The sequence below is a fragment of the Sinohyriopsis cumingii genome, chromosome 10, assembly GCF_028554795.1.
Source record: "Sinohyriopsis cumingii isolate HCF-2022 chromosome 10, ASM2855479v2, whole genome shotgun sequence".
NCBI lineage: Eukaryota > Metazoa > Mollusca > Bivalvia > Unionida > Unionidae > Sinohyriopsis > Sinohyriopsis cumingii.
The window spans coordinates 123,708,266-123,723,909 of NC_142970.1; the positions used below are offsets into that span (position 1 = coordinate 123,708,266).

The following is a 15,644-nucleotide window of genomic DNA, read 5'->3' on the forward strand; positions in this document are numbered from 1 at the left end:
AGAGAAAGAGTGTTGGAGATAAAATAAGAACTTGGTGGAGAAAAAGAAGAAATTAGAAGCAGAAGAAGAAGAAAACCCAAAGGCCCTTTTCAGGGCCAGCCATATTTCTCGAAAAGAGATAGCCTTTCCATTGCCTACCCTTTTTTTAAAAAAAAAAAATTTAAAAAAAAAAATCCCATGTTCAATTTCCCTTGACGCTATAAAGTCCCACCCTGTTTAAATTCCTTTGACGCTAAACCGTCCCACGATTTTTCTCCATGTTAATTTCCCTTGACGCTAATCTGACCCACGATTTTTCTCCATGTTAAATTTCCCTTGACGCTAATCTGTCCCAGGGGTCTCTGTAATGCTAATTCCCATTGACGCTAATGTATCCCACTTAACTACTCCCATGCAATAATATAACTTATTGACCCTCTCTCATAAGTTACTGACCCCATGTAATACTATAATTATTGACCCTCTCTCGTAATATAAGTTACTGACCCCATGTAATACTATAATTATTGACCCTCTCTCATAATATAAGTTACTAACCCGATGTAATAATATAACTTATTGACCCTCTCTCATAATATAAGTTACTGACCCCATGTAATACTATAATTATTGACCCTCTCTCATAATATAAGTTACTAACCCCATGTAATAATATAACTTATTGACCCTCTCATAATATAAGTTACTGACCCCATGTAATACTATAATTATTGACCCTCTCTCATAATATAAGTTACTGACCCCACGTAATAATATAACTTATTGACCCTCTCATAATATAAGTTACTGACCCCATGTAATACTATAATTATTGACCCTCTCTCATAACATAAGTTACTGACCCCATGTAATAATATAACTTATTGACCCTCTCATGATATAAGTTACTGTCCACATCTAATTAAAAAAATCTTATTGAGGTAGCTTTCAAAATTAGTCTTGGTCTTTTAGAAAATTATCTCTCAAGTATATCCTTGTGATATTCATGTATTTAATAACTAATTGCAGATGATAGTTAACCCTAACCTAATCCGAATTAGCCCTAACACTAACGCTAATTAAACTCTAATCCTAGTTCCATCATATAGTTTCCAAAATATGTTGTCAAGGGAGTAGTTGGGTAGGGCTAGCTATTAGATATGGACTACTGTAAAATCTTGACGTCCGAGTAAAACAAAAAACATTTTACAACAAACCACGATAGTAAATACTATCATCCTTGACCTTTCCATGTTAGCAGTACAAATATGTTAATGCGTTGAATATGAAACTATGTTATCATTCTTCTTACGTATGTGCAGTTATGTGCCGCAATCAATAACGCAGATGACGGGAGGTTATACAGGTAGCTCAGTTAACATGACGAGAAAAAAATGGCGACTTCGTCTCTGTTGCAGTCAAAGCGATTCGCACAAATCCTGCAGTGTCCAATGTGTCTAGAAACTTTCAAAACACCGAGGGTTTTACCGTGTGGACATACATACTGTACATCATGTCTACAGTCGTATATCATCACCAATATGACAAACAAGGTAACGCTGAAGGAAACCTTCCCCTGCCTATTGTGTGGTGCCGATACAACCCCAGCTGATCACCCTGCCGAGATTGGCCAATGGGCAGAATCATTCCCAGTGAACTGCATGGTGTCTTCTTTACTGGATGTTTACATCGGCATGAGAGGAAGAAAAGGTTGTGATTTCTGCCTGAAAAGACGTAAGGAAGTCTGTGCAGCCTCTTACTGTCAGAACTGTCATATATCCATGTGTGATACCTGTAAACAGTACCATGATGACATATCAGCATGCGATCAGAAAAACAGTTTCAGTTTGAATGAGCAAACTGAACTAGATAATGTCAGGGTAAGACCTAATCTGGCTTTCATTGAAATGTGTTCCAAACATTCGGATGAACGGATTAGGTTTCTCTGCAAGGATCATGATGTATTTTGTTGTTGTGGTTTTCTACAACACCGTATGTGTGACAATATTATAACCCTTGAAGACATACTGCAAAACACAGATGTTCAGATGCAATCTAAGGAAGTTTACACGAACCTTAACAAATGCAGTAAAAGTTTGAAGGAGATAACAAACTACGTCAGAATGAGTTGGGACGCCCTACAAAACGACAAGGATGCCATTTCAAAGAAGATCAGCTCTTTCATCGAACATCTAAATGTAACTCTCGTGCAACTTGAAAGAGATCTGACGGTCAAGGTCAAAGTCACTCACCAGTCAGAGACCTTGACCCTGCGATACCAGGAAAATAAAAGGAATAACATGATTACCTATATCTATAGTGACCTAATGCAACTTGATCTCGTTATGACCAAGGGGTCAGATGTCCAGAAGGTCATCATTCTCCACAATCTAGGCCAAAGGCAACACAGTTACTTCCAGGCCACATTAGAGTACCTAAGTAGTGTGAATGTAATCAGGCTGACATTAGATCTTGATAGGAATTTGCTGGACATCTTGGATACTGTGGGCAAATTAGGACAAGTACTTGTCACCCGCAGTAAATTCCACTTTTCACCATGCAAGAATGAAACTACGATACAAGAGCCCAATTTTGAGGCTGAAACTAAATTAAAATGCGTGTCACAATTTGAGACAGAAAAGATAATGCAATCCGAACCAGGCAGCGGAAGTGGTCATGCAGAAATCACACTCAGAAATAAAAATTTCGTGAAGATAACAGAGTTCAACGCAAAGTCATTACGAGATAAAAATTTGTGTCAGATATCAGATATTCTACAATTGCAAGGTTCACGTCTACTTATAGTTGACAGCAAGCACCAAAAGGTAAAAATTCTTGGATCAAACTACAAATGTCTTAACTGCATGACATTTACAGATTGTCCATGGAATGCCTGCTTAATATCTGGAATTGATGTGGCATTGACTATACCATATCAGAAGACAATCCAGGTTATTAGAATCAAAGACAAAATGCAAACTGCTCGGGAGATCAAAACAAAGTTCCATTGTTGGGGTATAGATACCATTAGAGACCACTTGGTGGTTACAACATGGGGCGATGTACATTGTTTATTAATCATGGATTTTAATGGGACTGAAATTAGACAAATCACGCTAAATAATCACCAGAAAAACCTGGTCTCATCTCCATCAAGCGTCAGAACGAATTGGAGCCAAACAGTGATTTACGTCACGTGTCACAGCGGACACGCATTTGTCGCTTAGGGGGCAGGGTCCAGTTTTTATGTACAAATTTAATGCCGCAATCAGCGACCTAGTATAAAAAATCATAAAAAATCAAATACACAAGTGAGGTCAAAAAGGTTCATATTTTTGGATACCTATATTAAAACAAAGCATAAGAATAGTATTCACTTGACCAGAGAAGTCAATGGCAGTTCATAGCAGAAGAGGTTTATGCACCCCAACCCCTAATTTATACCTGCATTTTTCACATCCAAATGCCATTTTTGACAGCATGTAGTGCTCACAGTGCAAACGCAAGCCCTTTCCCTGGATGAAAATTTTGAAAAACATTGTCTACTAAATAGTTTGATGCAATTCAGAATAGTTGTCATCCAAGCCGTTTTTGAGATACTCGGCTTGCCTTGAACCCACGTGTCTACTGCTATGGGAGGCTAGCTCTTCTTCCTAGCCAACTATTGGTATTTCACCATCAACATACTGCAGAGCAACTATGGAAGGTGTACATGCCTGACATCAATTTCAAGAACAACACAAGCCCAAAACACCTAGTTCACAAATATATCCATATCTATAAATAGTAAACAATAATAGCTGAAAAAGTCACACCATAGCCTGAAGTTAAGAAATTTGCCAGGGGCCAATATACGAAACTGGACCCTGCCACCTTAAAGATTTGGCTCAAAATGGTTTATGTCAAAAGTTGTGTACATATCACATATTTAGACATTATCTAGTACAATGGTATAAAGGAAAACTTTTTGTGCACAAAACTAAAAGTGGTATTATGCTTTTAAAAAAGTTACCTTTTGCGGCAAAAAGCACTGCATTATTTACATTGTGAATTAAGACTGACTGCATTTCTTGAAAGATTTCAAATTGTTTGCAACCTACAATGCTCTTGGTCTTTGTTTACCACCATAGCATCAGTACAAAATCAAAATTCCTTTACAATGTTTCATGAATGTCAAGAAGAGATCTGGAAGTTATAAATTTTAGGAGGGAATAACAGAAATGCTATGTTAGGTGTCAGTGACAGAAGTGAAAAGTTTCTCTAAACTCTTCTAGCAAACTTAAAGAAATCACACATTTAAGTAAATCATGTGCTTTAGAAGTACTCTTAGACTGATATAAAAGAAGTGGTTCCTAACTTTTCATTATCATTCTGGAGATGCTAATAGCAACATCAGTGTTGTGTCAGTGCATATTGGGGGGGGGGGGTAATCGCAACACAAGTCTAGCTAGTCTGGAAAAGTCAAAGTTTAATCAATTAACATTAGACAATGCTGGAATATTGATATACTGATGTGTAGGACCCTAAAACTTACAAAGAGTGACATATCAAATAAATTCATTGATACATAGCCAATGAAACTGACCATACATATACAAATTACTCAATACAGTTTAACAGAGAAATTTCTTCTCAGACACCAATTTACTTACAACTGACTTTAATGTTTTCTGGAGTTTACAAAATCATAGTAAATAATAAGATAAGGTATAGAACAAATATTTATAGTGGAAAATCCAGTTAAAGGTAAAAAGCGTATCACTGGCTTGGCTTTTGATAAGCACGTACCATAAAACAACTCCTGCAGAAGCTAAGTCTGTCTGTCAAAGTCACTCTCTTGTGCACTTAAATCAGAATGAGTATCTGGATGAGATTGAAGCTATTGTTTCTTTCAGCATGACTAACTGATTAATCCTAATCTCTTACTATGCAAACTGACACCTGCAAAAAGAAAAGAAACAAGTGATATTGATGTACTTTTAACATTCAGTGAAAACATAAGACTTTCAGAGGAGAAACTGTATGTGCATTGTCAAATGCATGAAGCTGCCACTTAATTTTAAGCTTTTCCCCCTTTGTTAACTGAACCTAGAAATTTCAAGATATATACATAACACTGAAACATTTTCTATTATCACCCAAGTGTGAGATATGAATCTCGTATGTCAACTTCAGAGTGGGGTCATGAAGGTAGAAACTATGTCGGTATGCTAAAACTTTCATTCTTCTCACCAAAATATAGCAAGTAATATGCCATATGCATCATTATTTCTAAGACCGTTCCACTGGTGACATTCAATATTCACAACAGCATGTTTATGTATGATTCCTCTGAATTCTATCTGCTCCTGTGGAGTTAAATTACTTTAAAGAACACATGTTGACATGCTATGCAATTGTTTAGGTGTGTCTGTATTGAAATGTGAATAGTATTCATAAAAATAGAGGTGCAAAACCTTGACAGCTACAGAAAGTGCAAGACAATACATTATGGTTACCATTTTGTTCCCATATTTAGTAAGTTATATCCAAAATATGCTATTTTGTCATGATGTAAACAGTTCTCACATGGAATTACAAAACACAGTTACCTCCCTCTCCAAAGAACATCACATACAACACTAAGTAATATATGGAAAAAGGAAGGAGATATAATAAAGCTAATGCATAAAAATTATTTAAATATACACAAAGAAACAGAAAAGTATAATAGATGTGGCTGACTGCACCATCAAAAAATGATCAATTTTCCTTAAGGGGGCAGGGTCCAGTTTTTATGTACAAATTTAATGCCGCAATCAGCGACCTAGTATAAAATATCATAAAAAATCAAATACACAAGTGAGGTCAAAAAGGTCCATATTTTTGGATACCTATATTAAAACAAAGCATAAGAATAGTATTCACTTGACCAGAGAAGTCAATGGCAGTTCATAGCAGAAGAGGTTTATGCACCCCAACCCCTATTTTATACCTGCATTTTTCACATCCAAATGCCATTTTTGACAGCATGTAGTGCTCACAGTGCAAACGCAAGCCCTTTCCCTGGATGAAAATTTTGAAAAACATTGTCTACTAAATAGTTTGATGCAATTCAGAATAGTTGTCATCCAAGCCGTTTTTGAGATACTCGGCTTGCCTTGAACCCACGTGTTTACTGCTATGGGAGGCTAGCTCTTCTTCCTAGCCAACTATTGGTATTTCACTATCAACATACTGCAGAGCAACTATGGAAGGTGTACATGCCTGACATCAATTTCAAGAACAACACAAGCCCAAAACACCTAGTTCACAAATATATCCATATCTATAAATAGTAAACAATAATAGCTGAAAAAGTCACACCATAGCCTGAAGTTAAGAAATTTGCCAGGGGCCAATATACGAAACTGGACCCTGCCACCTTACAAGACTAACTGGGACATCCTGTTCACGTACACTAATCAGAGGAAGGAAAATCTTGGAGGTGTGGACACTAATCAGAGCAAAGAAAATCTGGGAGGTGTGGACACCGACCGTGAAGGTAACATTAACCTATGTGACTCAAACTCGGGCAACATCCAGATGATTTCAGCAGACGGTAAATTCATCAGAACGCTGTTGTCGGGTAAAAAGAAACCTCTGAAAATTAGATTTTTCAAGGACACGGATAGATTCTTGATTACGTATCACAGCTGTAATGTAATAGAGATGTATGATGTCAAATAACCAAGAACTAGCATGGAATAGTGATTTTATGTTAGTATGCTGGTATCTAATTCACTACAACTATAATGTAATAGAGATGTATGATGTCAAATAACCAAAAACTAGCATGGAGTAGTGATTTAATGTTAGTATGCTGTATCTAATTCACTACAACTATAATGTAATAGAGATGTATGATGTCAAATAACCAAAAACTAGCATGGAGTAGTGATTTAATGTTAGCATGCTGGTATCTAATTCACTACAACTATAATGTAATAGAGATGTATGATGTCAAATAACCAAAAACTAGCATGGAGTAGTGATTTAATGTTAGTATGCTGGTATCTAATTTACTACAACTATAATGTAATAGAGATGTATGATGTCAAATAACCAAAAACTAGCATGGAGTAGTGATTTAATGTTAGCATGCTGGTATCTAATTTACTACAACTATAATGTAATAGAGATGTATGATGTCAAATAACCAAAAACTAGCATGGAGTAGCGATTTAATGTTAGCATGCTGGTATCTAATTTACTACAACTATAATGTAATAGAGATGTATGATGTCAAATAACCAAAAACTAGCATGGAGTAGTGATTTAATGTTAGCATGCTGGTATCTAATTCACTACAACTATAATGTAATAGAGATGTATGATGTCAAATAACCAAAAACTAGCATGGAGTAGTGATTTAATGTTAGCATGCTGGTATCTAATTCACTACAACTATAATGTAATAGAGATGTATGATGTCAAATAACCAAAAACTAGCATGGAGTAGTGATTTAATGTTAGCATGCTGGTATCTAATTCACTACAACTATAATGTAATAGAGATGTATGATGTCAAATAACCAAAAGCTAGCATGGAGTAGTGATTTAATATTAGTATGATAGTAACTAATTAAACTCCAATAATGAATTATTAGTTTGCGATACAGACTAGTGGAGGTCATTAAACCATCGCTAAATATGACAACATTTTCTTCTAATTCAGCCACCGTTATCTATATTGCAATGAAATGTTTTAGATAAAAAAGCAGTGATTGATAAAATTAGTCCATTAATTTGTGTGACTTTACTTATTTGCAATATCACAATGTTTTAACATTCTGCCTGCTACTTTAAAGATTGGTTCCCTTACAGTAATTATGTCACCTTTTGAGCCACAACTTGTCGTAGTGAAGTACATAGAAACTAAGAAGGGTACGTAATGATACCTCCTCGAACAGTATTTTGAATAATAATGATAATAATAATAATAATAGATCGTGATATTTTTGAATTTTTATATAGTTTTTATTTTTGCCTTTAATTCACAGAATAATAACAGTGTCATGTCCGCCTCGATATCAATTGCCTTCAATTTCTTCCCCACTTTTCTACACTTTGATACCCCGACCCTAACCCACTTTTCTACAGGTAGAAAAAAATGGCTGATATGGAAGTCTGCTGTTTAAAGATGTAGGTTCTATACAAAGTTTAAATTTTATTCATTTTGGTTTCGTGCCCACGTGATCTTAATTGTTTTGATACATAATTGAAGTACAATTTATTCATTTTTATTTTATACCCACGTAATCTCAATTGTTCTGATACATAGTTGATGTACAATTTTTCATTTTTATTTTGATGTGCCCATGATCTTAATTGTTTCGATGCATATTTGATGAAACATTTATTCATTTTTACTTCATAGAAATTAGTCATTTTCATTTAATACCCACGTGATCTCAACTGTTCTGATGCATACTTGATGTACAATTTTTCATTTTTATTTTGATGCGCCTATGATCTTAATTGTTTCAACAATTTATTTCGTTTTATCTCATACAATTTATTGTTTGTCCTTTCATACCCACGTGATGTTAATTGTTCTGATGCATATTCAAGGTAGAATTTATTAATTTCCCTTTCATGCCCACGTGATGTACTGATGCACAGCTATATATATATATATATATATATATATATATATATATATATATATATATATATATATGTCTTTTGTGCCCACACTTTCCGTTCTGAACTGGACTTTGTTCCTTGTGTGGGACGTATGGGTGAATGGGATAATTTTAAATTTTAATTAATATTGACTTGTTGAGTTGTTTCTTACATGTCCAAGAATAAATATTTGTAAACAATAACCCAAGGTGTCAGCTTCTAAGATTCGGATCCATGGGTGTTGTTCCACCGGCCCCCCCCCCCCCATGTATATTATAATTCTTGAATTATCTTTTGGAAATTATCGAAATCCGCACTATATAACCAGATATGCAAATACTGGGCACAACAATACAAACATGCAGCTAACATTAGCTCCGCGGTCCATTCCTACCCCAAGGACTTAACCCCGGTGGTCCGTTCCTACCCGAAGAGACTTAACCCATGCTGTGAGCTTATAATATATCAAAATCAACACTCTAAAACCATGCACATATTTACTGGATATGAAAAGACAAATGCATGTGCTAAGCTGACATTTGCCTCTTGTGCGTTAATTGTCAAATTAAGGTAAAAATAATTAGTTTTAGTTTCGAAATTTGGAAACGCTGGGATGAGCTTTTTACGAACACAGATTTCTACTTTTAACTATAAGAGATTTACAACATATGAATATTATTTCCCAGGATATGTGTGTGTGTGTGTGTGTGTGTGTGTGTGTGTATGTATACATGTAGGTAGGGAGAGAGAGAGAGAGAGAGAGAGAGAGAGAGAGAGATCAATGTGATATTCTAAGCAATGCTAACTTCTAAAGATAATTATCAAATAATAAAATTATTATATGCTATGCAAGTTTTTCTGTCGTTCCTTTATTTCATGTTGGACCCTTAATTTGTCTATATAATACGTAAATAAAAGCTAATGGTATATTTTTAATTTCATACCACTATTATTTCTCTATTAATGCAAGCAACGTTATCTCAATCCGTTTTTCTGAGTCTATGTATTTGTCTTTCGTTTAAAACTAATAGTTTACTTAAGTTTATCTCCACGTTCTTGTTTTCCTCCCAAAAGAAAAATACTTCATTAGCTGTAGTTTTCCTTTTAATTTTCCAAAATAACTGCGGGTATTTCTATTAGTGTACCTGAAATTTTAAAACAATTAATATGAAAACAGTTATCTGTACCAAACCTTAGAGGATCAAACATGTTTTTTCTTGTAATAAATGATTCTGGTGTAATCTGTATTATTATTATTTTTAAATAAAATTGCATTACCTGCACATAACTAAGGTTAACTTACAGTTGTTCTAACCAGACAGTTTCAGTTTGTCGGTCAGGAGCGAACACCTTTGTAATCACGTTAAGGATATTTTGAACTTACATTATCTCTCTTTTCAAATTAGGAAGTACTTCGTCAGCACAATTTATACAATGCGGTAGCTTTGTCAACATTCATTATCACTTTGACAAATATCAGTTATTTAATTATACAATACATTTCCTTACTGAGAAACAAAGCAAACACTAACCGAGAAGTATACGTAAGGATGACAGAGAAACAAAGCAAACACTAACCGAGATGTATACGTAAGGATGACAGAGAAACAAAGCAAACACTAACCGAGATCGATACGTAAGGATGATAGAGTAGTAGTAAGGTGGGGCACTATACGTACAATGGAAATTAGCATTACGGAGACCCCTGGGTGAATATACGTACAATGGAAATTTAACATGGCGAAAAATCGTGGGTTAATATACGTACAAGGGGAATTAACATGGGAAAAAAATTGTGGGCCGATATACGTACAAGGGGAATTTAACATGGGAATAGAGTTTGGGGGTTGTTTAGGGACAAAGGGGAATTGAATATGGGATTATTTTTTTTTTTATTTTTTTTTAAAAAAGGGGTAGGCAATGGAAAGGCTATCTCTTTTCGAGAAATATGGCTGGCCCTGAAAAGAGCTTTTGGGTTTTCTTCTTCTTCTTCTGCTTCTAGTTTCTTCTTTTTCTCCACCAAGTTCTTATTTTATCTCCAACACTCTTTCTCTTCTTTTCTTTCTTTTTTTCTCCTGCTCTTCTTTCTTCTTCTCTTCCTCCTCTTCTTTCTTCCTCTTTTCATTTTCTTCTTCTTTTTCAATTTTTTCATTCCATGCTCTCATCGCTATCCTTTCCTCTTCATCCTCATTCTCCTCCTTTATTTCTTTCAACAGAACACTGATGATTACCTTCATTTTTCGTAACATGTTTATCTGCATCTTCACTCGATGGGGACTATAAGAATAGTGATCCTCGTTTAGGTTAACCAACATTTGCTCTATCATTCCTAAATTGTCGAGGACGTTCTGCAATTTTTCCATTTTGTCCATTTGGTTAGAAGCCATCTTCTTTTTTTATTCTTTGCAGAATGGTTTGAACGACGAATACTGTGGGTTCTTATACGAAAAGCGCGGACGTGAAGGAAAACATCCCCTACTTTTTCATTTCATATAATAAAACCCTAACTATACTCTCCACATACGCTAAGAAACAATAAACAAAATCCATAATCTACTATCCACACAATCGTACGTGAGCGCTTACAAAACCCAAACTATACTCTCCACATACGCTTAGAAACAATAAACAAAATCCATAATCTACTATCCACACAATCGTACGTGAGCGGTTACAAAACCCAAACTTTACTCTCCACATACGCTAAGAAACAATAAACAAAATCCATAATCTACTATCCACACAATCGTACGTGAGCAGTTACAAACACAAACACACAAACACATACCCTCGCACTATGAAAAAAGAGTTAGTGTTTATAATCACACTACTCTACCTACACACACACACACACACACACACACACACACACACACACACACATTGGCAAATCGATAGTTATTTCTTTTCTAGAGTATTGGGTAGCCCTTAAAAGGGCTGTTTTTTTGAACTCCAGATGCACCTATCTAATGGTTGCACCTTCCTGGCCTGGCGCCACACACGCATCTTCTTCCCCAGTCTCCTTTCACCTTTCTTCTGGGGAGCGCAGAGGGAGGATGATTCGCTTCAACACCCCAATCCTCTGTCTCGGGAATATTGTACGACATCCTCTCTTCTAGTTTCTTTTCCTCCTCTTCCCTCTGTCTTCTCTCCTCCTCTTCGTTCTTCATTCTTTCCTCTTCTACTATAGCCTCCGCGGTCAGTTCATTTAACAGGAGCCTGACATAATCCAGATGTATCTGGAGTTCAAGAAGTTTGCTTATTCTGCTATTCATTCTTGTGTTGAACAATCAACAAGGGTAGCTAGACTGCCCAGCGAGTTTCAATTTATAGTGAAAGCGCGTACGTGATGGAAAACATCCCCCTAAAAACATAAAATTGATCTTACCTAGATCATAACCAAAAAACAACAACGCGCGGACCTAAAAGAAACACTCACTCACTTTTTTATGCTACCCATCACTATTTTTAAATTTTTTATAAATCACTTCAATAGACTATCCACATACTCAAATCAATCCAATCTAACCCCAAATTTACACCTCAAACACCAAAAAAAAGACATCATGTTAATCTACTATCCATACCAACTTACTTAAGCACTTACAAACACAAACACACAAACACATACCCTCACATTTTTAAAAAAGAGTTAGTGTTTATTTTCACACTACTCTACCTACACACATTGGCAAATCGATCGTTATTTGTTTTCTAGAGTATTGGGTAGCCCTGAAAAGGGCTGTTTTTTTTGTTTGCTATGGCATTCTTTTCTTAGTTTCTAAGAATGCGATGTCCTCTGAGGATAGACTTTCTGGCGATAGGTCTGCTTCTTCGAAAAGAGAAGAAGAACTCTTTGGTGTCGATACGACAATCGACAAAGCCTCTGTCAGCTTCAGGTTGCTGCTGCTGTTGTTGTTGTTGCTGCTGTTGCTGCTGTCTCTGAAGTCTGTACTTCTCCGTCCATTCTTCTTTCTCCCTGTTCATTTCTTCTCTGAAAAGCTCTTCTATCAGGTCTTCAGTGATTTTTTACATTCTCACATTCTCTATTTCTTCTGGCTTCGGTATCAGACTGTGTCTGACCCTATGCAAATTCACGTAGGCTTCGTTGAGTTTAGCTAGTTTGGAACACATCTTCGTAGGAGGATGAGTCGACAATGGATGGTTAGACTGGAAACAACCCCGGTTCTTAAAGTCAAAGCGCGGACGTGAAGGAAAACATCCCCCACACGGTTTTCGAGCCGCAACGTTCAGTGAGTGTCGTGCGAGGGATAGTAAGAAATGAAAGAGCATCAATCCAACATTCTTATAGCTAAACAAACCACAAAGGCATTTTTTTTCAAAACACAACATTTTTTATTCAAAAATCACTTAACACTAAACAACAACTCTAACATTTTTAACAATAATCCAACATGATAACATCAAACAATTTTTTTCAAAACACAACATTTTTTATTCAAAAATCACTTAACACTAAACAACAACTCTAACATTTTTAACAATAATCCAACAATATAATATCAAACAATTTTTTCAAAACACAACATTTTTTCCACAGTCTCCTCACATTCCATCTTTAAAGTTTCTCCACTAGGTAAAGAGGGATACCAGTCTTCCATGGTTTCTAGTAATCTAGGATGACTTCTCTCAAACTGTTGATTTCTATGGTATTATCGAATTCTGCATACAGGATGACGTTCACCGTTTCATCAGGGTCTCGGTCTTTAAACTGAATTTCCACACGAATCTGGCCGGATTTTATAGGGTGGAAATGTCCCTCGTCGCTGCCTTGGTCTGGAGTGAAATCGAAAGCCCACAAAGCGTAGCCTCCTGCATAATCCTCGTACGTAATACCGTGACTGGTATTGGTTCCTAACTGTCCGGTGGCTTCGTACAGGGACAAGTACGATCTCAAGTAATTCTTCTTGGTAAAGTCAGGTTCGAAAGGTCGGGTACACAAGGTCTTGCCATCGCGACTGACTTCGATTTTGGACACGCCAAAGTGTTGACAGTAGAAAGGATTTTTTTCGGCAGCTCCGTTGAAGGCTGTATTCTCGACGATACCAACGATCAAACGTTTGGGTAACTGTCCTTGGAACAGATGATCTTCGATGATGGATCGCTGTCCTTTGGGAATGGTGAAGGTTTTCACTTCCACGCGTCGTATGGGATACTTGGCAGTCGTTCTGCTCAACGTCTGACTGATGTCGTTTCCCACTTTAGGTAACACTTCCACACGGCGTACGTAGAGTCTGGCTTCTAGGATTTTGGTTTTGTAACCGTCACTATCAGCCATCAGATGGAAAGCGGCACTGCTACGATTCAGTCTCAGGCGGACATCCACCCCGTTCAGCAAATACTTTTCTTGCAACCACATGTCCAAATGCAAACGATCCATCAGTTCTAAACTTGTGTCGGCTCCCGTGATTCTCTTTCTTCGTTCTACAAATCCCTCATTGTTGTCTTTCTTTTCATCAGTTTCCAATATTTCAAACTTGGTAGGTTCGTCAGCTTCCCATACCACACAGGCATTGAGATGAGTTTTCTTGGCATCTATTCCGTACGTCAAGAGATTTTCCAGGTAGGCACGATAAGGGTAAGTATCCATGCTGTTACTGACCAGTTTGTTATTCAAGTACAAGTCCACTCCACTGAACAAGGAATGCATGAAATTGTTGACGGGAGCTACTGCTTCATCGTCTATAGCACCTAGAGTCTTATCTAGAATTTTGACTTTCAGGTACAAGTAACTGCTATTCAGATCGATGTAATCTTCGGGCTGTCCTTTGATTTCAAACTCGATGGGAGCGGAATCGGTCAGTGAGGAGACGGGGTGAAATTCCACACACTGGGATTCTTGCATCGTCATCATCGTGGGGGGCATGGCAAACAGATCCAGTTCCGTCTTGGAACAAGCGCAAGATTCTCGGTGCATCATTTTTTTGTCTCTTTTCTCAATAATCGAAAACGTCTAAGTCTCGAACGGTTCTTCTTTTCTTGGCCTTTCTCGCTTGAAGTCTGGTGAAAGGGTGTTTTCTTCGTCGTCTCTTTCTGCCTTGTCCTTGCTGAATGCCTGACTCGGTAGCGTGCAGGGCATTTATAGGTGTTTCTCGTTGGCCTAAAATGTCTTTGCCCGTTTGCAGCAAGACATTTTTGCCTGCCCTCATGAAGGCTTCTTTAGGGTTTTGTTTGTCGATGATGACATTTTGGAGAAATTCTTTGCCTTGCGTCAGTGCCGCATCTTTCAAGGCGTGCAATCCGCGTGTCACCATCGGTTTCAACGCCGGGGCCACCGAACGAAAGGCCGATTTTAACATATCTCCTAAGCCGTGTCCTCGCTGTCGAGCAACCCCTCGGTACACTGGATACATGACTTACTTACGAGTCGTGAGAGAACCGTTTTCGAAAATGGAGTTTCACCGTGACTTTTCCTTTGGTGAATGGAATATTTTGTCCCAAATCTCCTTTTATAGTAATGTTGACCGTGTCCAAATACGACTTACTGACAGGCAAATAGTGAGGGTGTACAAATTCGCGGTGGACGTGGTAAGTGTTTCCACCTTCCTCGTCAGTGTTCGTGGCAGAATCCACTTTGAAAGGAATGACACGCAGTAACGGTACGGAGGTGTGTCCCACCACGTTATACTCCACCACATCGGAGTACACAAACATCAAATTCAGTCCTTGGTTCAGTTCTACCGGGGCACGAAATAACTTGCTAAAAGACTCGTTGTCGTAAACGATGGGTAATTCGCTTTTCTTCATCATGCTCATTCTCAGGTTCATGTCTCCGCCCAACATGTCATACAATTCAGGACAAAATAAAATGGACAGGATTTTACTCCGTTCAAATTTCATCAAGAAGCGACGAGCTGTTTTGTGGTACTCCATGGTGACACTTTTATTAACATGCTCCAAAGCTTTCAGAAACACGGCATTAAACCTGGAGGCTATGGTGCTGACCAAATGTTGACCACTAAAATAATAGCCTGAGGAAATGAACAAGTGATAGGTGG

The 15,644-nt window shown here is 37.2% G+C and overlaps 1 protein-coding gene across 1 annotated transcript; it reads left to right on the top strand.

Annotated features, from left to right (window-relative positions):
- The first annotated feature begins 1,302 nt into the window (after positions 1-1,302).
- Positions 1,303-6,630, top strand: LOC149791140 (uncharacterized). The gene has a single exon (XM_089973059.1). The coding sequence runs from the start codon at positions 1,374-1,376 to the stop codon at positions 3,204-3,206; it is 1,833 nt and encodes a 610-aa protein (XP_089829185.1). The 5' UTR covers positions 1,303-1,373; the 3' UTR covers positions 3,207-6,630.
- The last annotated feature ends 9,014 nt before the right edge of the window (positions 6,631-15,644 follow it).

Coding starts and splice junctions, on each gene's coding strand:
- LOC149791140 (XM_089973059.1), top strand. CDS start 1,374: ATGGCGACTTCGTCTCTGTTGCAGTCAAAGCGATTCGCACAAATCCTG.